The following is a 25,951-nucleotide window of genomic DNA, read 5'->3' as shown; positions in this document are numbered from 1 at the left end:
AAATTAGAATAGAATAGAAAATACAATAGAGTAGAATAGAATAGAATAAAGAATAGAAAATTAGAATAGAATAGAAAATACAATAGAGTAGAATAGAATAGAATAGAGTAGAATAGAATAGAATTCTTTATTGGCCAAGTGTGATTGGACACACAAGGAATTTGTCTTTGATGCATATTTATTTATTTATTTAGATTTGTATGCCGCCCCTCTCCGCAGACTCGGGGCGGCTCACAGCACAACACAACAGTTTGTAACAAATCCAAATATAATTTAAAACATTTAAAAGAACCCCATTTTGTTAACAAGCATACACTCAAACATCCCATACATAAAATGTGCATGCCCGGGGGAGGTGTTTCAGTGCTCTCAGTGTACATAAAAGAAAATATTCTTAAGAATCATGAGGTACTATACTTAATGATTGTCATAGGAGTCAAATAAGCAATGAGGAAACAATAGAAAATAGAGTAGAAAATAGAATAGAATAGAATAGAGAAGATAAAATTAGAATAGAAATAGAATAGAAATAGAATAGAAAAGAGAAAATTAGAATAGAATGGAAAAGAAAAGAGAACAGAACAGAACATAATTCTTTATTGGCCAAGTGTCATTGGACACAGAAAGAATTTGTCTTGGGTCTTGGCGCATATTTATTTATTTATTTATGCTCAGTGTACATAAATGAAAAGATACATTTCTCAAGAATCATGAGGTACAACACTTAATGATTGTCATGAGGTACAAATAAGCAATCAGGAAACTATGAATATAAATCTGCATATACTGTATAAATCTAACCAATATAAATAAGTCTTCTTGGATTTTCCTTCTCGAAAAAAACTACATTTCCCATGACCCTCTGCGCCGATCGCCTCTTCCTCTTTCTAACCGAGCGAAGCTTAACAACCGAGCCGGAAGTTGAGATTCGTGCGGAGCTGCCGGTGCCGTCGCAGTCATGCCTATGAAGGGCAGGTTCCCTATTCGAAGGACGCTTCAGTATCTGAGCCAGGGCGACATCATCTTCAAGAAGTTCGTGAAGGTGATGACGGTGAACTACAACCTGCACGGAGAGCTGAACGAGGGCGCCAGGTGAGGCGTCGCTTTCCGCTCGGGCGAGGAAGGGAGCCTTTTCAGGGAGGAGGAGACGGTGCTTTCCTTCAAATTGAGGGGGAGCGCCGTATTTGGGTTGCAAAAAACAGCGATGGTTGCAGGAGGTTATGTGGCTCCTTATTTTTTGCAACCCAGAATCCTATTGGAGGTGGAGATAGCTTGCGGATATACGGGCGCCTTGGATTGCCGATTCGCTCTTCAAACCTGGCAAAGTTTAAGACTTGTGGACATCCGACTCCCAGAATTCCCCAGTCAGCCTGGGAATTCTGGGAGTTGAAGTCCACAAATATGGTTCCCAATGTTTGCCATACTTGCCCACTTGTGCAATAGAGACTGCAAAGCTTCCAAGTCCCAAAGATGTTTTTTTTTCAAGAAGCAAGTGGACTTTACTGGTTTTTTTTATTTGAAGACGTTTCGCTTCTCATCCGAGAAGCTAAGGGTTAAATATGTTAAAGGGTTAAATAAGGTTCAGGAGGGAAGTGTTTTTAATAGGAAAGTGAACACAAGAACAAGGAGACACAATCTGAGGTTAGTTGGGGGTAAGATCAAAAGCAACATGAGAAAATATTATTTGACTGAAAGAGTAGTAGATGCTTGGAACAAACTTCCAGCAGACATGGTTGGTAAATCCACAGTAACTGAATTTAAACATGCCTGGGATAAACATAGATCCATCCTAAGATAAAATACAGGAAATAGTATAAGGGCAGACTAGATGGACCATGAGGTCTTTTTCTGCCATCAATCTTCTATGTTTCTATGATTCTTCAGCTCTGACTGGATGCTGGGGAATGGAAGGATTTATACTCCTTGCAGACCGCTGGTCATGGTCACTCGCATTCTTTTAGGGAGTCATTAAGGACACCTGGAGGTGTCAAGTTTACAACTAGTGTTTACAACTAGTGTAGGGTCTCCTGCCCAAGTAGGGGGTTGGACTAGAAGAAGACCTCCAAGGTCCCTTCCAACTCTGTTGTTGTTGTGTTGTTGTGTTGTTGTTGTTGTTGTTATAACTAGTCAAGAAATCATGATGAGCTGCTGGGGAATGGGGACAAGAGGAGACACTATACTGCCTCTCTTTGACTTTTAATGCTGTCCAAACTAGTATGTTCTGAAGACTTTGCATATGTATATGTGTAGTTTTGCTGCAACAGATAACTTGGCCAGCTTCCTGGGCAATATCAGTCACACTCCAGATGGACTCAAAACCTAGACCGTCGCACTTATTCAACTGCTCGTCCTTCAAAGAGGTTTTAAAATAACAAATATATTGCTTCTCATGGTTGCTTTTGTTTTTTTACCATAGAAAATTTGTGTTTTTCAACATACCTCAGATTCAGTACAAAAATCCTTCGTTGCAGATTGTGATGTTTAAAGACATGACTCCTTCACCGTTCTTAAGATTCTACTTGGGTAAGTAGAGCATGAGGTGGACTAGAAGTCTTTACTTATGCCCCTAATTGTAGCTACCGCATGGAAGATAATCCATAGTGTGTGGATTCTGCGGAGAGGGGCGGCATACAAATCCAATAAATAATAATAAAAAAGTATGTCCACTGATAGAGGGAAATGGCTCATGTCTTCAAAACAGGTTGACATACCTATTTGTTAATAGAACTGTGCAAAATTGACCGTCTGAGCTGTAATAGGTAATGCTCAATGCTGGTAAACCAAGTATTAGTTTGTATTCTAACATCAGGAAGTTTTGCTTCCCTTAGAAAAAACTGTAGTCAATAGTTTGTCTTTGATATGTCCCTCCAGATTTTTGTTTAAATGACCCTAGTTCAGTGATGGCTAACCTTTTCATCGCTGTGGGCTGAAAGGCTGTGTGTGCATGTGTGATAACACATGTGTGTGACCGCAACCATAATGCAATGCGCATGTAGGTCTCCCATGCTCCCCCTTGCATGCACCCTGCGCATTCATGCACTCCTCCCATGCTTGCATGCACATCTCCTACATGGGTCGGGGTTAGAAACCCTTGATCTTACCTCTTCCTAATTATTATAGAACCTTGCCTCGAGATCTACTGTTTTGGTCCTTAGCTTTACTTTACTCATATTGTGAATAGAAAAAAGGAATTGAGTTTCACTACTGCTCAGTTCAGTGATCATGCATTAAAATGCTCCCTGCATTCCCAACACTGGGCCAAAATAGAATATGCTGCAGCCTTTGAGCAGGAAGAAACCTAACCATCCTGCTTAAAATTGAATTAATTGAATTCTTAATTGAATTTTATGAGAATCAGTGGCCACTCTACAATGTGTTACAGTCAACCAGTGTGTGGATCCAAGAATGGCATGCAAGCCTGGGAGTGGTTGGTGACTTAAGGGTGCTCCTTCTGTCTTTTTAAATTCTTAACTTTGTTTTTCAACTTTGTCTATTTTTATATAGATTTTTAAAGAGGTGTTTATTTACAAAACATGTCACTTAGATAGTAAGGTGGATGGCATGTACATTTGATAAATAAAGTCACCAGCACTGGATAGTTTCAAGTATGAATGGTTTGCCAAGTTTTAACTTTTGTCAAAATGATTGTGTGTGTATTTTTGTATGAGAGCTATGCCATCTCATGGGAATAATTTTGGGAAAACCTAATAAATATTCTGTATGTAACCCTATTTCTCCTGCAGATACTGGAGAGCAAGTCCTGGTTGATATAGAAGAGAAGACTAATACAGAGATAGCAGAGCATATTAAGAAAATTCTTGGTAAAAGCGAGTAAGTCAAAATAACCAAAGGCATCACAGAATCAGAGTTAAGTTCTGATTGTATGGGGAAGCACTATTTATTTATTTTATTTTATTTATTTTATTTTTTTATTTTATTTTTTTTTATTTAGTAGATTTGTATGCCGCCCCACTCTGTAGACTCGGGGCGGCTAACAACAATAGTGAAACAACATATAACAAATCTAATATTTAAAATAATTTAAAAGACCCTAATTTAAAAACCAAACATACACACAAACAAACATACCATGCATAAATTGTATAGGCCTAGGGGGAAGAGAATATCTCAGTTCTCCCATGTCTGATGACAGAGGTGGGTTTTAAGGAGCTTACAAAAGGCGAGGAGGGTGTGGGGAATTCTGATCTCTGGGGGGAGTTGGTTCCAGAGGGTCGGGGCCACCACAGAGAAGGCTCTTTCCCTGGGTCCCACCAAACAACATTGTTTAGTCGACGGGACCCGGAGAAGGCCAACTTTGTGGGACCTAACTGGTCGCTGGGATTCGTGCGGCAGAAGGCGGTCCCGGAGATATTTATTTAGGTCTATTTATAAGACATAATATATAAGTGCAACTTTTTTCTATTTACTCATTTATGGATTAAAAAAGTAAAGTGGGGGAAGAGCAGTTTCCTGTCCAGCATTTTTTTAAATAGAAAACTGCATTACCTTAAATCAATAAGCCTACAGAAATGTATTTGATATCAAATGAGTTGTTAATCAGATAGAAATAGAATTTAACTTGTTAAAAAGTATTTACGAATGTGACTTGCTGCACACCGAATTGCACTTGCTTGTCTTCCTTACCATAAAATCATCTTTTTAAACAGAGAAACAATCCGGATAGAAGAAGAAAAAAAGAGGAAATGGCATCCTGCAACATTTGGTCACAAAAGATACCACTCACGGCAATGTATATGTGAGATTGACGGCCAGATTCCTTGTCCTGGTAAAGTGCCACTACCAAAAGAGATGACCGGCAAATATAAAAACGCCACGCAAGACACTTCCTAAGCCACTTTTGTGCCAAGGAATTAAAATATTGCAAAAGAAATAAGAAACGGACTGAGTAGTGGCATCATGAGACTACAGTGTTGTGTCAGTCTTTTGCCAATAAAATAGATGGTCCCAAGTCTTTCACTGCTGTACCTTTCAACTGTAAATGTATTATAAAAGCTTTTTTTTTAAAAGACCAAGTGTTGGGTCACATTGATCGTAATGACAACTTTAATTTTCTATTGGTTGAAAAAGGGCCACTGTCTTGGGAAAACAGCTTGCATCATGTCCACATTCTGTAGTAATGGGAAACGGTTGGAATAGGCAGGACTGGTTCCTTTCCAAAAGTTGCTTTCCAGACTTTCCAATTTCATAAGCCTACCAGTCATTAGCAATTTCCTATCGGTATGGTCGACACCATTGTACCGGTAGTGAAAATTGAGCTGCACTTGCAGCTCTGCATTTCTGGCATGCGTAGATGTGCACCTCCAAGCGAGATTTTGCTTCTGCACATGCTCAGGAAGCAAAATCGCACAAGGGGATGCGCACTAGAGATTTTGCCAAATTTTTTGCTTCTGCGCATTTTTTTGACTCTTGAGGTTTGTAGCATTTGTTTATGCATGGCTCTCTTGAGGGCCTGCCACAGTATTTCAATCGGGTTGAAATCTGGGTACTAGACCATTGCAATGCCTTCATCCTTTGAGCTAGTCTGTTGTAGTCTTGCTGGTGAACTTGGGATCGGTGTCCTATTGCATGATCCTGGGTCAGCCAGCTGATATACTGTTTGGTTTTTGCAAAACATGACACTGCATTATAGCCAAAGATTTCCACTTTGCTCTCATCTGTCCAAAGGACTCTTTTGTGATAGCCGAGTCGACTGACAATGAGTCAGTCAAGGTGACTGGGGCCCGTACTTGTCCACCTGTCTGGGAAGAGTTTGATCTGGTGACACCTGATGAAGTGGACAAGGCCATTGGAGCTGTGAGTTCTGCCACCTGTTTACTGGATCCGTGTCCTTCCTGGCTGGTTTCAGCGAGCAGGGAGGTGACCTGGAGCTGGGTCCAGGAGATTGTCAACGCTTCTTTGGGGAGCGGGTCCTTTCCGGCTCCCTACAAGGAGGCACTTGTGCGCCCCCTCATCAAGAAGCCTTCCCTGGACCCAGCCGTACTTAATAACTATCGTCCAGTGTCCAACCTTTCCTTTATGGGGAAGGTTGCTGAGAAGGTGGTGGCACTCCAGCTCCAGTGGTCCTTGGAAGAAGCCGATTACCTAGGTCCTCAACAGTCTCGTTTCAGGCCCGGCTACAGCATGGAAACTGCTTTGGTCTCGTTGATGGATGATCTCTGGCGGGCCCGGGACTGGTGTTTATCCTCTGTCCTGGTGCTCCTTGACCTCTCAGCAGCTTTCGATACCATCGACCATGGTATCCTTCTGCACCGGCTGGAGGGGTTGGGAGTGGGAGGCACTGTTCTTCAGTGGTTCTCCTCCTACCTAGTCGGTGTTAGTGGGGGGGGTCAGAGGTCGACCCCGAGGTCTCTCACTTGTGGGGTGCCTCAGGGGTTGGTCCTCTCCCTCCTGCCATAGTTCCCTCTAAGCTGAGCAGTGAGCAATCGCTCACTTAAAAATCATCATCAACTCAGAGTTTTCCAAACCTGCCCAGAAGCCGAGAGGGAAATTTTATTATTATTTCTGTGTCGCCCAGTCCCGAAGGGACTGTCGCTCAGACACTATACTTTTCCGCCCACCCCAAAAATTTTTTAGAGAGAACACTGCCTCCTGCTATTTAATATCTACATGAAACCGCTGGGTGAGATCATCCAAGGGCGTGGGGTGAGGTATCATCAGTATGCGGATGCTACCCAGCTTTACATCTCCACCCCATGTCCAGTCAATGAAGCAGTGGAAGTGATGTGCCAGTGTCTGGAGCCTGTTGGGGCCTGGATGGGTGTCAACAGACTCAAACTCAACCCTGATAAGATGGAGTGGCTGTGGGTTTTGCCTCCCAAGGACAACTCCACCTGTCCGTCCATTACCCTGGGTGGGGATTATTGACCCCCTCAAAGAGGGTCTGAAACTTGGGCGTCCTCCCCGATCCACAGCTCACATTAGAGAAACATCTTTCAGCTGTGGCAAGGGGGGCGTTTGCCCAGGTTTGCCTGGTGCACCAGTTGCGGCCCTATCTGGACCGGGAGTCTCTGCTCACAGTCACTCACGCCCTCATCACCTCAAGGTTCGACTATTGTAACGCTCTGTACATGGGGCTACCTTTGAAAAGTGTTTGGAAACTTCAGATCGAGCAGAATGCAGCTGCGAGAGCAATCATGGGCTTTCCTAAGTATGTCCATGTTACTCCAACACTCCGCAGTCTGCATTGGTTGCCGATCAGTTTCCGGTCGCAATTCAAAGTGTCGGCCCTTCATGGCACCGGACCAGGATATCTGTGAGACTGTCTTCTGCCGCACAAATCCCAGCGGCCGGTTAGGTCCCACAGAGTTGGTCTTCTCTGGGTCCTGTCGACTAAACAATGTCGTCTGGCAGGACCCAGGGGAAGAGCCTTATCTGTGGCGGCTTTGACTCTCTGGAACCAACTCCCCCCAGAAATTAGGACTGCCCCACCCTCCTTGCCTTTTGTAAACTTCTTAAAACCCACCTCTGTCATCAGGCTTGGGGGAACTGAGACATCCCCCCTTGCCTATGTAGTTTCGTGCATGATATGACTACGTGTATGTATTTTATATATTGGGTTTTTTTTCTTTTTAGACTTTTTAATGTTAAATTGTTATTTTAGATTTTAATTATTAGATTAGTTACCATGTATTGTTTTTATCACTGTTGTGAGTCGCCCTGAGTCTGCGGAGAGGGGCGGCATACAAATCTAATTAATAATAATAATAATAATAATAATAATAATAATAATAATAATAATAATAATTTGTTCAGATGCAATTTTGCAAACCGAAGCCACATTGCCGTGTTCTTTTTAGGAAGTTTTTTTTAACCCTGACAAGCCTTCCAAACAAGCCACACTTGTTCAGTCTTTTTCTAACTGTACTATCACAAACTTCAGCATTTAACATACTGAGACCTGTACAATCTGAGATGTAACTCAGTATTTATTTTTCAATTTCTGAGCATTGAAAGCTGGGGTGGCGCAGCAGGTAGAGTGCTGTACTGCAGGCCACTGAAGCTGACTGTAGATCTGTAGGTCAGCGATTCAAATCTCATCACCGGCTCAAGGTTGACTCAGCCTTTCATCCTTCCGAGGTAGGTAAAATGAGGACCCGGATTGTGGGGGCAATATGCTGGCTCTGTTAAAAAGTGCTATTGCTAACATGTTGTAAGCCGCCCTGAGTCTAAGGAGAAGGGTGGCATAAAAATTGAATGAATGAATGAATGAATGAATGAATGAATAAATGGTCTGACCTTGGGGTGAATTTGCTGGGACATCCAGTCCTGGGAAGATTGGCAACTGTCTTGAACATTTTCCATTTGTGAATAATCTTTCTCATTGTCGAATGATGGACTTTAAAATTATTTGGAAATGGTCTTATAACTTTTTCCAGATTGATGGGAAGCAACAATTGCTCCTCTAGGATCATAGCTGACCCGTTTTCTCTTTGGCATTAGGTTAACACACGCCTCAGTGCTGGAGACCAGCAAACTCTAAAAAACTTTTGCTGATCAACTGATCAAGGGGACTTGATTAGCAGCAGGTGGCTACTACTCAGCCTGTTCATACCTTTGGGAGCAGTAAGGATGTACTTAATTTTTCAACCCTGGCTTCTCCATTTTGCCTTTTCATAAAATAAACAACATGATGTAATATATCATTATTCATGTTTATCTGATGTTGTATTTACCTACTTTTAAGAACTGCTAAGGACCAGATGATTTTTATGTCCTGTTATCTTTGACAAATATGTAGAATCCTACGTATTTACTTTTTTACATGACTGTAACTAGCTATGCAGAACAGATCACTTAATAAAATAATCTAGGAATTAAGTACCACCTTTTCTTTCTATGTCTTATAACTCTGGAAAACATGTAGGAATATGGCTATGATAAAATTTATTTATTATTATTTTTCCTTTGGTGAAGAAAAGAAAATCAATTTTTTACCTGCCCCGACACTTCTATTTTTGATTATCTTCTGAATTGTATTTTAAAAGTATCTCTCTTGCTGAAGTGATTAAATTAGTTATTTGAAAACACTTTTATTAGCAAGCATCAGCGATTTAGATAGAAAAAGCTATTACTTAACTCTCTGTGTGTGTGTGTATATTGAGAATTTTCATGTTCATGGAAATCAAAACTACCAAATGCAGAAAAGGAAGTTGCATCTAATGCCCCAAATAACACAGGATTTTACTTAGCTGAAGCCAAGGGTTGAGAATAAAGTGAAATTTTGGCTTTTAAAAGCCTCAATAATTTTAAAGCAGGGGAAAAGGTAGTGCAGACTGTTTTTTGATGTCTTGGTTCAAATGGTACATTACTGCAAAACAGATTTTTTTAAAAAACCAAAAATCATGTATCTGTCTACACTATGTAGTTTTCTACATTTCACCATGGTGCATACTTTTTCCTACATGAAACTTGGATTGAAACATTGTTCACCTTATTTTCAATATCCTGTTCCAGAAAAAAGTGCTTTTTCTCCTTCCTACGTGCATTTCTCATTTTATTTAAACTAAAGAAAGTATCTTGGTACAAAACACAGAGATGATCAAATCCTTAGAATCTTTTCAGTAGACCAGCCTGGAAAAGGCCCCCGTCTAAATGTTTGTTTTCTTGCACATATTGCCTGCCTCGGTATGAAATTGCTTCCTGTGTGCTGCTCAGAAGCTACCAAGGAATTTGCAGTTCAAATGAAAGACTAGAATGGTGTGCTGATGTTGACCTAGTCAGTTTTACCACACTCACGGAAACAAAAATCGTACTTTATTTCTTTATGAGAAACTTTACAAACTAGTGCATGCAAATGTACAAACAAATGGCATTAGTGTTCAATCTCATCATGGCATGGTCTTGTTCATTTTCGTTGTGTCAATTCAGTAGTACAAACGGAAGGCTAACAAAATGTGGGACAACCATTGGGTTATCGGGAAGGATAATTCCACATTGACTTGTGTTTATAGAGCTACAACCAACGTATTTGTTAATAAAATACATCAAATACTATGTCTTATAAAGTATTAGGCTATGGCATACATAGAAACAAGGCAGAATGTATGTAACAACGAAATCGGTTTAAATTAAAGAAAAAGCCACTGAAACATTCATATTGGTTGGACTACATAAAGAATGGCAGATCATGTTTGTGGCCTTGTTGTCTTCAACAAATATAATCATCAATCATCGCACCTTGGCTACTTGCTCAATTTTTAGGTATCCATTTTTAAAAATATTTTATCACTTACTTTTATGTTCCAACTCGTCCTGTTTAGTGCATTGTAAGTTCATTCCCAGAATGCTCCCAATTAAAAAAAAAAATTCAAACAAGTATCCTTAGACTTATATAACCTGATGCGCAGTGTTCAGCTCAGTTTTTACAGGATTAAAATAGTCTGTCACTGAATTATGCACAAAATCAAAGCTACGTAGATTTTCCCTGCTAAAAAGGAAAAACATATATATACGCATACCATGAATTAACAAATGAATAACATGTAATACTTAATGCTGAAAGTATAAAGTGCTGCCTTAGTTCTTGACCATACTACCTCTAATCTTTTGAGGAATGTAACATTTAGTGTCCGCATATATTGGGTACAGTATCATCTCTACCAGCATTTCTAAATGGAAACAGTTGTCAAAATCAGTTTAATGATTAATGCTTGGGTCTTCTTCCTATTCCCCTAAGCACATAATACCCTCAGAGTAAGTTCTTGCCGGTGTAAACAATTAAAACTGGTTTATGTCACCAAAATAATAAAATGCAGCTAAATAAAATTCATTCTGTGCAACTGAAGCCAGACATTATTTAACACTTCTAAACATTTCTGTTCGTAGCTGGCAGATCAATTAAAAAGAAAAAAACCTGAATAGCTCAACCATAAGGATTTCATAGCCTCCATTTAATAAAACGGGGTTTACACAAATCCAACAAAAGTTGGTGGCAGGGGTAAAATGCCCCCAGTTTGCTCGTGCCTGTGGGTTGTCTGAGGTTGTGAAGGCAGAGTGAGGCTCCGCCTGCCCACCCGGACACCATTTGGGTTTTTTTACCCTCTGCGCATGCACAGAATGCTTCGTGCAGGTCCAGAGGGTAAAAGAACCCAAATAGCAACGTCTGGCTGGGTGGGCGGAGCTTCGCGCTGCCTTCACAACTGGCTCTCTGATAGCCGACAAGCATGAGCAAACTGGGAGCATTTTACCCATGTGTTGGTGGTATATCAACACTGAGACTTTTTGTGAAATGAGTTCATGCTGGTCTGTCTTATACTCCGGGCACTTTTTTCCCCTCTTCAATTCTGGACTCACTATTTCCTTAAATCCTAGATATAAATCAAATTAGAAAGAAAAATGGACTTCTAGTTTTTAATTTATACTCTTAAGTGGAAACCCAGGATGGCTCTCCCCAAAGCACAGTTCCGGATGCAAATGTTCTCATTTTTCCAAGCCTGGAAACTATGTAGTCTGTCAAAATTTCAACGTTCGTACAAAAAATGGAGTCTAGAATTGTCTGGAAAATGCTATTCAAATAGTTTGATCGGCTGAAAAACAGGTAAAGGGGGAAAATACATGATGTCTGGTTAGGTTTTATGCATGTTTTCTAAAACATATATGCACATACGTTTTTTAAAATGTGTATGTTACTTTATCAACGAATGACTATTCTGTTGAGCGGTACGTTACTGTCTCTCTTCTGCTTTCCCAAAATATAAAGTTGGTAGGAAAACTGAGAATCTGTGAGACAGTATTAATTCCTTGTTAGCTGAGCTGTGCAAGGTTCAAAAACGATTCTGAAGAAATGCTTTGGGCCCCTTTGAGCACCACGTTTCTTTGAAAGCAGTAAAAGCTTTTCCAGGTTGCTGCACGAGTTGCTTCTGCCTTAGGAAGCAAAGATTTCAAGCAATTCTCTCCCTCTCTCCCTCCCTCTCTCTCATACAATCATACCTGGTGACATAAAATAAATTCAGAAGGTTGTTTGAAGACTGCAAATAGTTTCCTGCTTTTTAAAGTGTCCAATTTCTCCCTTTGAATTTTACATCAGAGATAAAGCAGGTGCTGAGAAATACAATTATGCTCCTAAATTTGGGTTGGGATACAAATACAGACTTTTCAGTATCTGAAGAACAGTTTTGGGTAGTTATAACATTTTAAACAGTGTAGACTTTTACGGATCTGAAGAGTGGAAATCCCTATACCAAAGTGCCTAAGCACCCCGGCACCTTTTGTGATGAATTTCTCATTTTACCTTGATCTTCCCTCCCTTTGGGAATTGCAAAAGCATGTGGACATAGTTCAGCAGCTTGATTTCTTCTTCTGTTTTGCAAGGGTGCTCTTAAGTTCTTTCAAGTTCTCAGTCAATACTTCTATCTCATCCATTCGTCCACTTTGTTTGGCATCAAAAATATATGCTTTGATATTATCAATCTGTTGGAGAAGTAATTCCTCCTCTATGATGTCTTCCCCCGAAACTTCATTATCGCTTTCAACTTCGAAAGGATTCAAAGGGGAAGACGTGGATTCTTCAAAAGGATTCCCAGATTCCTGACTACCCACAGGTGTATAAAATGGATTTGCCACAGAATCTTCAAATGGGTTTGGAGCACTGAGATCTATCCCGTTTGCCTGCTGAGAACACTCCTGCTCCTGCTCCTCCTCTTCATCAAATGGATTGTACTCCCTTTTGTAACTGAGCAGGGCATTGGTAGGCAAGGGAACTATTGCAGAGTTTTCAGCAACAGGACTATCAGGGTCGCTCTTGGGAGGGCTAATTACTAAAGGATCTTCGAAAGGATTTATGGAGGCTTTTTCTTGCTCTGGGGCTTTAACAGGTTGGCCAACCAAAACCAGATTCTTGCTGCCTGGCAATTCCACACCATCACTGGGGAAAGCAGCCTTGGAGCTAGCGTAATCTTTGTCCTGAAGCATATCCAGATCCAAAGCCTCTGCTATTTGGTTTATGCTTTCCCTCTCCATCTCGAGTTTGTTGTGATTCATTTCTCTGAAATCCAGAGAACGTGTCCGTGAATGTTGAGACATCTTTTTTTTGTGATCCCTTTTCCATTCTTTTTCACAAAGGATCTGCAATTGCTCCCTCTGCATTTCCTCCATCTCCGCTTGCTTTTTGGAGAGCTCAATGGCTTTGACTGTCTGCTGTTGGTCGTACTCGTCCTGAAGCTGTCGCAGGTTTTCCTGCAGCATCTGGACTTCGTCCAGACGATTGGCTTCCTTTGCCTGCTTAATAAAGGAGGTGATATTATCGATCTGTTGAAGAAGTGGATCTGCCAGTTCCTGGTTCCGAGATGTGCTAGCAGTGGGTAGCCATCCTTCCGCTTTCTTCATTGCGACCCTTTTTGTTCGATGGACCTCACCATTGGACTCTGCGAAGGATCTGGAAGTGCAGTCCCCCGGCTTCTCTTCTCGCCGTCTCTGGCATTCATATTTCACCTAGCCAAAAAGAAAGGAAACTTTAAAAGGAGTCCACATTTCGATGAGAAATCCAACAACTTCCTCAGTTTTTAACATAGATACATGAGCCTAGAAAGGCAACTACAGTGGTACCTCTACTTATGAACTTAATTCTTTCTATGACCAGGTTCTTAAGAAGAAAAGTTTGTAAGAAGAAGCAATTTTTCCCATAGGAGTCAATGTAAAAGCAAATAATGCGTGCGATTGGGGAAACCACAGGGAGAGTGGAGGACCTGTTTCCTCCCAGGAGATTCCTAGAGAGGCCCCACAGAGGCTTCTCCCCGCCTTTTCTGGCCCTGTTTCCTCCCAGGAGATTCCTGAAGAGGCCCCATGGAGGCTTCTCCCCGCCTTTTCCAGTTACGGTCCAGAGACTCAGGTTTTGTAAGTGGAAAATGGTTCTTGAGAAGAGGCAAAAAAATCTTAAACACCCGATTCTTATCTAGAAAAGTTCGTAAGTGGAGGCGTTCTTAGGTAGAGGTACCACTGTATATTGGTGGGAAAGGGTATTCTTTTTTTCTGAAGATTATTTTTTCTTCTTCATCTGAAAAAACAATCTTTAAACTGATGGATTATGTAGGATTATAATTTTTAATCTGTCCCTCAACTGTTCATGTCCACAATGATATAAATCGTATTTAACAGAAATAACATCCCGTTAAATATGTTTAGTATAATGTTCTAAGCAGAATCGGCAAGTAGAAGTTGCACTTCTGCATATAGGGAAAATAGCCATGCTCTAGCACAGTGTTTTTCAACCAGTGTGCCGTGGCACACTAGTGTGCCGCGAGACATGGTCAGGTGTGCCGCGAAGCTCAGAGAGAGAAAGAAAGAGAAAGAAAGAGAAAGAAAGAGAAAGAGAGAGAAAGAAAACAAGAGAGAAAGCAAGCAAGAGAAAGCAAGCAAGAGAGAGAGAAAGAAAGCAAGAGAGAGAGAACGAGAGAAAGAAAGCAAGAGAGAGAGAAAGCAAGAGAGAGAAAGAAAGGGAGGGAAGGTGGGAGAGAAAGACAGAGGTAAGTAGGGAGAGAGAAAGAGAGCAAAAAAGAGGAAAGAAGGAAGAGAGAAAGAGGGATGGAGAGAGAAAAAAAGAGGGAGAGAAAGGGGGAGAAATAGAGCGAAAGTGAGGGAGAGATTTTTTTTGTCCAAATCTTTTTTAGCCGCCCCCCCCCCCATGTGCCCCATGGTTTTTTAAATATAAAAAATGTGCCGCGGCTCAAAAAAGGTTGAAAATCACTGCTCTAGCAAGTTTTATTCTTTTATTCTCTCCTATAATGACTGCAACTCCTTCTATCCTCCTGCCACTTCAATAGATCTCAAAGAACTGTGTTCTGCCATAAAATGATCAGCAGTCCATTAACTCAAAGAGAGATTACATTAGAAATCACATATCCAGTCGTATTCAATATGTATTGCATTTTTAAATTTAATGCATTGCATGAAATTGTTATTTCAATAAGAAAAATATATGAGTCTATACGAGCAGTAATATAAAGCAACATAAAAGTAGTGGAAAGGATACAACAAAACAAAAATTTGAGAGCAGAGCAAATTTTTTTCCTGGCTAAAATATTTTTTAAAACTTCTGAAAATTTCTAAGAAACATCATTCCCCACCCAGCCACCCCCAAAAAGCAAGTGAGGCAATTGAGTCAAACAAGAAATGGGGGGAGGGGGGGGTCATTCTTATTAAGCTGGTTTTAAATGTTTTGTAGATTTATGTCACACTATTTGGCAACTGTTTTAGCAAACACATTCAAAAGTAAAGTATTTCAGAAAGGAACTACTTTAATCAGTGAACAAACAAACTCATTATTAGAAATATATACTGATTAAAATACTTGCCAGTCTCTCCATTTGCAGTTTTCTCTCTAACTCTTGTTTCTTTTTCTCTTTCAGTTCTTCATACTGGTCTTTGGTTGGTAAAGACATTAGGCCAAGCAATTTTTCCTGAGGATATTTTTTTTTCAAAATATTACTTTAAAGGGTATAGGATACTAAGATTTAGATCTTGAAAACTAGAAAATGAGTGTCCATACTTACATACATACATATAATTATGCTTTAAATCATTAAAATATAAAAAAATGCCCATTCATCTAAATTGTGTGTCAAATAATAAAGTTACAATGTGATCAACTATACACAGTATCAAATAACAGTATTCAAAATAAAAGATTAGTTAATTGAAGTAAGTCTTTCAGATGAAATTTGAAATTAGTTCAGGAATATATCTCTAATTTTCTTAAAAGCATTATGGAAGTATCTTACAATCGCCTGCTTCTGGGATGTTTTTTCAATTAGTGCAAGGATAATAGAAAATCAAACAGGCAATAAAAGAATTGAACAGTTTTACACATACAGTATTTAAATAAAATGATCAAATATCCTTCTAAAATACCAGAATGACTTGATGAAATTGAATCTAATCTGAACCAGATGGACTAAGCTAGGGGGGAAGGAGGGAGGAAGGAAGGAAAAGGCGTATAATACAAGATATATGGCTTGTACTTGTATGTGGTCACTGATAACAAGGTGAATATGACCTACAGCAGAAGTACAGGTAGTCCTCAACTTACAACCATTTGTTTAGTGATCATTCAAAATTACAACAGCACTCAAAAAAAGTGGAACATGACCAGTTTTCACTAAACCACTAAAGCCTCCCCACAATCATGCAATCTATATTCAGCTGTGTGGTAATTGGATTGCATCTATAGCTTGCTTTGCTTTGTCCTGGGGTCACATGATCACCATATGGAAACTTCCCAGCTGACTTCTGATCAGCAAAGTCAATAAGGGAAGCCAGGTTCACTTAACAACTACATGATTCTCTTAACAATTGTGGGGGGAAAGGTCATAAAATGGGTTATAACTCACTTAACAACAGTTATACTTAGTAACTGAAATTTTGGGATCAATTGTGGTTGCAAGTCAAGAACTATCAGTATTTTATCAAAGAGGTGGGATGTCCATCCAGAAGTATCTTACAGAGACCATAGAATTCTCCATCTCTGGAATATCCTTTTAAAACCGGATAGATACATTTTGAGAACAGTTTAATTAGCATTCCTGCATGTTGCAGATGGTTGGACTTGTAGTCCTTTCCAACATCACAATTATCTAATTCTATGAAAAGCTAGCACCCCAGAATTATTAAAATGCCATTTCAAAAAAAGGGAGAAGGAGGGGAGGCAAAAGTAAAGTAAAAAAACCTGAGAATAAGCAAACATTATTTTCATAGGCTTAGGTTATTTGGTTAATAGCAAGGGATTGTCCCATGATAGCTGCCCTGAGTCCTCGGAGAGGGGCGGGATAAAAATCCAATCAATCAATCAATCAATCAATCAATCAATCAATCAATCAATATCACACTTGCTAAATTAGAATACAATTACCATTGACAGAGTGCCAAAAAAAAAATCATTAGCCTACTAAATACCAACAGAACTACTGATTAGGTAGGAAGTATTTAAAAACTGAAGCACTAATTTATTTTCATTATGCAAATTGTTAAAACCAAATTATATCGCCCCGAGAAACATTTAAAGTGTCAGTATGAATCTGATTATTGTCTTAGAGGAATTACCATCTTTTCCGCTCCATAAGATGCTCCTGACTATAAGAAGAGCACCTAGGTTTAGAGGAGAGAAACAAGGGGGGGGGGGGGAATATCTGCCTCTGCCTCCCAGCGTCCTTGCAGCAAATAGTAAACAGTCTCTCTCCTCCATGTTTGCTGCCTCTGTTGGGGAACACTGGAGCCTTCGCCTCTGAGCAGCTGATCGGCGGTTGGATTTTCCTCCTGGAATACTGGAATACTGCCGATCAGTTGTTCTGGCCGATGGGAATTGCTGCCGCCATTCACTGCTGCTGCCTGTCGCCCATATTCATGCACAGACATTTCCACCTGCTTTTGGGAGTGGGTGTTATGTCGCGAAAAATACGGTAATACATCTAAAAGCAGCTCAGCCTTTCTACATATGCCTACCTGAACAAAAAGTGTGGCTGAGTATCTAATCATCCTCTGAAGCTGTAAAGTTTTGGGATGAGGTTGTGGATCTTCATTCAGCCCTAAAGTCAGAATCTTCTTGCTGAAACAAACAAACAAACAAACAAACAAACAAACAAACAAACAAACAAACAAAGAGTGTGAATTAGAAATACATAACAACCAGCTAAGTAAACACTAGGTAGACAGAAATTTAAGTATTGCCAAATATTGGTAAAAACGTAATTGGCAAGAGGGATTAACTAACTTTATGCCTTCATTTAAAAAATGTTTATCTTCATTGAATTTTTTTTTAAAAAAATATAAAGCCAAGCAAAAAACAATCCAATAACAATTTTCATCATCATATTTTGTACTTACCTTAAAGCATCTATTAATTCATACATTCTCTGCACTTCAATTCTGAGATTGCTGGCACGTTCAAGATTGTATGTTGTCTCTCCAGCACTGGAAGAGAACATGCACATTTAAAAAATTCCAAATTGTCATCCATATAGACTTAGCAGTTACTTTACTAGCAGTAGTAGAGAACCATCAAAAAACCCCTAAAACATTATTTTTGCTCATTAATGAACTGTTAATGTGTTATGAAAGAAAGTGAAAAATCTGAATATCAAATATAGTTTTTTGTGTATTTTTCATCAATTTCTCTTTAAATTATTTATTTCATTAAAATGAGTTAAACACTATTTTAGAGTGGAAAGCAGCTTGATTCAAAATTAGCATCACTAAGCTCAGCATGATTTTAAAGAGTAACCATGCACTTATAAGGACACAAATCTAAGCATATACAAAAATCAGCCTTGGTAGCCAAGTATTTATACATACTAGCCACTTATTACAGACACCAGCTGACCATTGGGGTTCTGACCTTGGTTTTCCCCTAGAGTTTTTGGTATTTTTCCCTTTAAACTTTTGAAATTTCATTTCTCACTGTATTCATATAAACAACTATAAACAGACTTTATTAAGACTAATTCACACTCTTCTTTTCTACTGCAATCGAGTTAGATTTGGAAAACAGAATTTGGATTAACCAAGTACCGTATATACTCGAGTATAAGCCGACCTGAGTATAAGCCGAGGCACCAATTTTTGCCACAAAAACTGGGAAAACGTATTGACCCGAGTATAAGCCGAGGTTAGAAAATGCAGTGGCTACTGGTAACTTATAAAAATGGAAAACAATAAAATTACATTAATTGAGACATGTTTTAGAATATTTATTTTAAAGAAAACCAGTAAACTAGCTCTGTAAATTTAAAAGAGGGTAAACAAATTAACAATATTAACAATAAATTAAAAAGTAAAAAAAGTAGCTCGATCAGGAACAAAGCTAAAACCTAAGAGTTAAAATCCTTCAAAACTGGATTCCTTCTCATCATTAATTGGATTAACATTATTGTTCTGTTTTTATATATGCTGTGAGCCACCCTGAGTCCTTGGAGAGGGATTGCATACAAATCCAATTAAATAAACAAACAAACAAACAAACAAACAAATAAGTGTATCCAAAGAAGAGCTTCAGCATTAGCTGCTGTGAGGTTATCAGCATAGAAAACCAAATAGATAGATAGATAGATAGATAGATAGATAGATAGATAGATATAGATAGAAAGATAGATAGACAGACAGACAGACAGAAAAATAGATAGATAGATAGATAGATAGAAATAGATAGATAGATAGATAGATAGATATAGATAGAAAGATAGATAGACAGACAGACAGATAGAAAAATAGACAGATAGATAGATAGATAGATAGATAGAAATAGATACAGATAGATAGATAGATAGAAAAATAGTTAGATAGAAAAATAGATAGATAGAAATAGATACAGATAGATAGATGATAGATAGATAGATAGATAGATAGACAGATAGATATAAAGATAGACAGACAGATAGAAAAATAGATAGATAGATAGATAGATAGATAGATAGATAGATAGATAGAAAGAAACAGATACAGATAGATAGATAGATAGATAGATAGATAGATAGATAGATATAGATAGAAAGATAGATAGACAGACAGACAGACAGAAAAATAGATAGATAGATAGAAATAGATAGATAGATAGATAGATATAGATAGAAAGATAGATAGATAGACAGACAGACAGATAGAAAAATAGACAGATAGATAGATAGATAGATAGAAATAGATACAAATAGATAGATAGATAGATAGATAGATAGATAGAAAAATAGTTAGATAGAAAAATAGATAGATAGAAATAGATACAGATAGATAGATGATAGATAGATAGATAGATAGATAGATAGATAGATAGACAGATAGATATAAAGATAGACAGACAGATAGAAAAATAGATAGATAGATAGATAGATAGATAGAAAGAAATAGATACAGATAGATAGATAGATAGATATAGATAGAAAGATAGATAGACAGACAGACAGACAGAAAAATAGATAGATAGATAGAAATAGATAGATAGATAGATATAGATAGAAAGATAGATAGACAGACAGACAGATAGAAAAATAGATAGATAGATAGATAGATAGAAATAGATACAGATAGATAGATAGATAGATAGAAAGAAAAATAGTTAGATAGAAAAATAGATAGATAGAAATAGATACAGATAGATAGATAGATAGATGATAGATAGATAGATAGGTAGATAGATAGACAGATAGATATAAAGATAGACAGACAGATAGAAAAATAGATAGATAGATAGATAGATAGATAGAAAAATAGATAGATAGAAAGATAGACAGATAGAAAAAGAATTCCTGTCTAGCTCTGCCTCATAACACATTATTAGATCCTATCCAAGCAAGGACAGCAACTACCACAAAATACCATTTTTTAAACAGTTTAAATCCTTTCAAAGGAGGGGGAGGAGAATCTGACAGCAGGGGGCCTTTTTAATCTGACTCACCATTGCAAATGGCTGCCTTCTTTGCTTGAGCTAGGGAGAGGAACTACGGCGTGCGAGAGGAGACAAAAGCTGGTGCCTCCTCGCTCTGGCTCAAGCAATGGCGCCCTCGTGTGGTGACTTTGTCAATGACCCGAGTATAAGCCGAGGCTGTGTTTTTCAGCCCATTTTGGGGGCTAAAAAACTCGGCTTATACTCGAGTATATACGGTATCTATTTTAAATATCCTTTAAAGAAATTTAATTCCAAAAAATTGAAATGAATGATATTTTCAAATTCTTTATTACTTCAAAAGCTAAAGTATTTATATGAAAATAATCCTACGCAAACGTATCTGAGAGCAAATTGCAAATCAAAATCTTAATGCACGAATTCAACTTACAAACTGAAATCTTCATTTAAAAGCACCAGCAAATTTACAAAGTTTGGTCAAATCCCATAACCTATTTATTTATTTATTTATTTATTTATTTATTTATTTATTTATTCAATTTTTATGCCACCTATGCTCATAAAGATGGCCATATAAGCCTTTTAAATAAAATTCAGAAAATATAATTATGTAAATATCACCGAGTATTGTTAACAATGCAAATTATATATAAGGAGATTTTTGGACAATAGTGTGAAAATTGGTTCTAAGTGTCAATTAATAACAATACATACCGTGTTTCCCCGATAGTAAGGCAGTGTCTTACTTTCTTTTTACCCCCCAAAGCCCCCCTATGTCTTACTTTCGGGGTATGTCTTATATTGGAAAAAATAAGACACACCCGGCCAACCCACCTACCCGAACCCTGGCCGAAGCCCATCCCGCGCGCCCATCCCCTTCGCCTCGCCGTGATCTCGAGATTCGTCAGGAGAGCAACACGAACCCAGCCGCGCAATTCTAAGCACGCGTTTAAGGGGAAGGAGAGAGGGGGGGGACACAATAGTAAGCGAAAAACCTAAACACGCCTCAATAGGAAGTTACGTCCCATTGAACTCAGTGGGACTTCACTTCCAAGCAAAGGCGGTTCATCAGAAAGCTGCCAAGACCTTCCCAAATTCTCTTCAGCCCCCGCCCCAATTTTTTCCCCCTGTCCACATATTCCCCCCCCCCCCGCCCCACTCTTCGCATCCATTTATAATTCACCTCAACGCTCTTTTATTAGTCACTTCACGGACATCCTGCCACCTCCCATTCCCGCAAAGCCTGCCTGGAAGTAGTCCGACTGGGCTACGGCTCGCTCCCTCGGCGGGCTCCCCTTGCAATTTGCGACTTCCCAAGACCTTTGCTCGTTCGCGCGGTGCTCTCCCCTCCTCTCCCCTCCGCCCAAAGCCCAGACAATTTCGCAGCCCGCCCAGCTGCCTGCTCCCGTTTGCCTTCCCCCCCGCTCCCCTCCTCCCGCCAGGGCCCCATTACCTGGTGCGGGCGCCCGGGCACCCGGCGGGGCTCATGGGTGCCCGTGTCCGGCGGGGCTGCCCCTGCCTTGGCTGCGGACGCCTAACTCGGGCAGGCTCGGCCCATGGAGATGCGGTGGGGCAGGCGGCGGCTGGAAGTGCGCGGCGGCGGCTGTAGCAGTGGTGCCGCCGCCGTTCATGGCAAGGAGGCTGAAGAATCCGGAGCGAGAACGGGAACGAGTCCGGGGGGGCTCCGGCGGTGAAGGGCCCCCGGCAGGACGTAGCGGCGGCGAGGGCGGCAAGAAGGCGAGCAACGAGGGTGGCGAAGGGGCGCCGGAAGGAGCCGCCGCTCTGCTGCCACTACCACCCGTCCGCCCCGCCGCTTCCCCGCCGGCCTGGCCGCGGCGAGGCGAAGGGCGCGCGGGGAGCTGCCGGAAAGGAGGCGGGCGAAGGAGAGCGCAGCTCCGGCCGCTCGCCTCGCCCGCCCACCCGGCGTCTCCGAAGCTTACCGGCCGGGACGGGCAACACGGCATCCGCTTGAGACGCCGGCGGGAGCAGCGGGAGCGTAAGGGAGACTCTCCTGGGCGCGCAGCTCCCTCGCCAGGGCCGCGAACTCTTGGCAAAGCGAAGGACGGCGCTGGGGCCGAGGGAACCGCCGCCAGGGCTGCTGCCGCACTGCCGAGCAGATCAGCTGCTGGGCGGCCGAAGAAACCTTCCCTGGGTCTTCCCGAGGTCATCGGGCTCCCCCCCCGCAATACCCCCGTGTTTCCCCGAAAGTAAGACATATGTCTTACTTTCGGGGTATGGCTTATATTAGCCGACCCCCCTAAAACCCCCCATATGTCTTACAATCGGGGGTGTCTTACTATCGGGGAAACACGGTATATAACAGACAGCTGTCCCATAGAAAGCAGTAAATAACAACTTTGATGCACTTTGTTTTTATAAAACTGAACTTTCCAATATATTTAATTATATATATTCCCAATATCCAATTAGATGTTATTATTAATATCTAATAAATATTTGCCTTTTCTAATTTCTTTTAAATAACACAATTGTCTAACAACTTTTATAGAATACAAGTGTCAACTTTTTAAAAAAATTATGAAGAGGCTTACTTTAATGATTCTGCCATCTTTATGTATTCTGGGGCCTTCTGGTCAACTTTTTCCATGTAAAATCGGAGTTTCTTGTTTAATAAATGAAATCAACAGATTAAAATTAAGTTACTCACAATGATAATTAAAATATAAATGTGTATTATGCAACCTATTTTTCCTTTCCTTTATGTGAGTTTAAGGAACTCAGTTAAAAAGATTGGTGGTTAGAATAGAAATGAATCCATTTCACATATTATTGTATGATTGTATTATACAGTATGTATAGGTCCATGTTTTGCAAGCAATATGAATCTGGTTTTTTTCAGCAATGCATGGTATTCAAATGATATTTCACTAGTTTACCAAAAAAATGCCTATGGAGTATCTGTTGGCCATTTCTGCACTGTTCCCAGAACTATAATAACAATAATAACAATAACAATAATAATAATGATGATAATGATGATTATTATTGTTATTATTTATTAAATTTGTATGCCGCCCCTCTCCGTAGATTATTATAGATTATTATATCATATTATAGTATCATTTCCAAACTGTAACAACCAAGACTATATGCAATATTCTAACAGTTGCAGCATATTGCTAAATAAATCACACAGGAACACAACTAAAGCTCTATATTTATCCTACAGTGCTTATAACATTTTTTTCATGTAAATTGTCACTCAAACGAATCCAAGCTGGGCAAGCAACTTCTTTTTGAAAATTCTCTAAATTCCTTAAAACAATTGGACTCATCTGTTTGAAATCTGGCAAGAAAAATACCCCCAAAGTGGAACAGTGGCTGCAAATTCCATCCATTTTTATCAAGCACAAAAGGCTATAAATTGTGTCAGGCCTGGAAACCATCTTGGGCATTGGATTTTCAAGCCTGCTGCATTTATTGCTATGGGAAACTGAGAGGGGAGGATTGTGTGAATGGGGAGATATAGTCAAAATAACATTCCTTTCTCTGACAGTCAAGGTCACTCTGACCTGCATTGTTGATTTCTTATAATAGTAAAGAGTAACGCAGTTTAAGTCATAATAGAAATTATCATAACTTTCCAAACTGAGATTCTGATTTTGATAGAATGAATTGGGAAGCTTCCAAGGCCATCTCAGCCAAACTGTTATTTTTCTAATCACCAAAGTTAAACCAAATTTTATCATCAATGAACAAACTTACTGTTTTCTTTTTAATATAAACAGTTTCTAGTCTCTTAGATTTACTCCCATAAAATTATTATATAATTTACAATTATTATCTCATTTAAGCCTTGATCTCAGTCATTTGATTGATTGATTGATTGATTGATTGGATTTATATGGCACCCCTCTCCATGGATTTTACCTCATATAGCTTCACAATATCTGGTATAAACTCTTTTTCATCAATCTGTTGTTCCCTTTTGAGCAGTGTATCTTTACAGTGTCTACAGCAGCGGATTCGATCATCATCCTTTTCATCCAAAACAGAACTGACACTGCTTAAACTACTGATGCTACCTCTTCGAGAGCCCTGGATGCTATTGGGTGAGCAGCTGGGGCTAGTGTGAGAGGCCAAGACTTCCTTGCTAGCAGTAGTAAGCTTGCCTGAAAGGAGACCAACAAAATATAACTGACACAATGTAATTGTCCTTTTTCACAGAACGTTTATCTTGAACACTTAAGCTTCAAACGCACAGTTCTGCTCACCTCAATTTACACGTAAAAACAGGAACTGCAATGAAACTCTAAAAGGTGGCGGCTACAAAGATATCAATCAAAATGCTTTTTCCTGTACAACTGTAAAATATTATATTCAAAGTAAATGCAAATATTTACATAACATCACATATCATGAAATCTACCTACTAAACAGGCACTGTAGTAATGGAATATTTCAATTTTGACGTGAAGAAACTTTTTAGTTATTGCATGAGACTTCTAAAAGCCATAGAAAGAAGACAAATGGGGGGAGGGATTCATCTTTTTTTTCATACCTTTTGGAAATAAGTTTTTAAAAGGTAAAATAGCATTGAATAGCTACTGATAACCTGGAAAAAATCCTGACATCTAAAATTAGCATTTTAATATCAAAAATTTAAAGACACAATCATGATTCTCCCAATCATGCGAGAATAAGATGCAATTTTCGAGTTGCAAACTGCTCTTCTGCGGGGGTGGGTGGGTGGGTGGAGAGGCTATTAGCCTTCTTCTCACCCAAAAATAAACCCGCTAAAAATCCTGTGTATTTGGAAGGTAACAATTGGCTGTTGTCTATGCTGCTATAAAAACATGTCTGCCAATCCATATAAAATTTCCTCTAGTGCTTTAACTGGGTATCTCATCAGGGCAGAAGATAATTACTCATTTTTGAGACCAAGATAGCAATAGCACTTAAGACTTACTACTTTACAGCCCTCTCCAAGCAGTTTTACCGAGTCAGTATATTGCTCCCAACAATTTAGGTCCTCATTTTACCCGCCTCAGAAGGATGGAAAGCTGAATCAACTTTGAGCCTGGTGGGATTTGAACTGCCAAATTGTAGGCAGCCGGCAGGCAGCCCAAAGTAGCTTGTAGTACTGCACTCTAACCACTGCACTGAGGCTCTTAATATTGTTGTGGTTAGCTCTGGCCCAGCTCCTGCCCCAAGGAATGTGGAGGTGGATGTGGGGGAGACATCCACATGCTGCAGGCCTGTTTTGCTCCCAGTAGATTCTGCCGACGAAGTCTCCTCTGACCAAGGAAGTGTGAGTGACAGGGAAGAGGGGAGTTTTGCAGACAGCCCAGGAGGAGATCAGTCATTTATATCATCCCTGGATTCTGAACAAGAATTAATGACACATCCATGCATGCATAGAGTGATGCATAGGAGACAACAACTGAAGGATTATTACAAGAGAAAATTAGGCCACCTGTGCTTGGGTGGGGCTGCTGTAATTAGTGCTACAGATAAAAGTGCAGCCTGGTGTTTTAGCCTCATGGCAGTTTATCTGATTCATTGTTTTGTCAAGATCGTGGTTTTTGCTCTTCAGGATGGTGTGTGTGGACTCTCTGGAGTTTAGAATTGGACTCAATTTCCCAGTTA

General features: G+C 39.7%; 2 protein-coding genes across 2 annotated transcripts in view; one reads left to right on the top strand and one right to left on the bottom strand.

The window, feature by feature from the left end:
* The first annotated feature begins 904 nt into the window (after positions 1 to 904).
* MRPS25 (mitochondrial ribosomal protein S25) lies at positions 905 to 5,029 on the top strand. The gene is made up of 4 exons (XM_070735753.1): positions 905 to 1,092; positions 2,417 to 2,523; positions 3,744 to 3,831; positions 4,668 to 5,029. The coding sequence occupies exons 1-4, from the start codon at positions 959 to 961 to the stop codon at positions 4,849 to 4,851; spliced, it is 513 nt and encodes a 170-aa protein (XP_070591854.1). The 5' UTR covers positions 905 to 958; the 3' UTR covers positions 4,852 to 5,029.
* A 4,730-nt stretch (positions 5,030 to 9,759) lies between these two features.
* The window catches only part of RBSN (rabenosyn, RAB effector), a 29,939-nt gene continuing 13,747 nt past the window's right edge, over positions 9,760 to 25,951 (bottom strand). Inside the window, exons 7-12 of the mRNA XM_070738316.1 lie at positions 24,233 to 24,474; positions 22,894 to 22,964; positions 17,833 to 17,919; positions 17,452 to 17,554; positions 15,309 to 15,413; positions 9,760 to 13,449 (exon numbers count right to left, since the gene is read on the bottom strand). Coding sequence (XP_070594417.1) covers positions 12,298 to 13,449; positions 15,309 to 15,413; positions 17,452 to 17,554; positions 17,833 to 17,919; positions 22,894 to 22,964; positions 24,233 to 24,474 — 1,760 coding nt within the window. The 3' untranslated portion in view covers positions 9,760 to 12,297. The remainder of the gene's footprint in view (positions 13,450 to 15,308; positions 15,414 to 17,451; positions 17,555 to 17,832; positions 17,920 to 22,893; positions 22,965 to 24,232; positions 24,475 to 25,951) is intronic.

Source organism: Erythrolamprus reginae, chromosome 2 (assembly GCF_031021105.1).
Source record: "Erythrolamprus reginae isolate rEryReg1 chromosome 2, rEryReg1.hap1, whole genome shotgun sequence".
Classification (NCBI taxonomy): domain Eukaryota; kingdom Metazoa; phylum Chordata; class Lepidosauria; order Squamata; family Dipsadidae; genus Erythrolamprus; species Erythrolamprus reginae.
The sequence above is the reverse complement of the archived record's forward strand: the minus strand, read 5'-3'. Positions and strand labels throughout refer to the sequence as shown.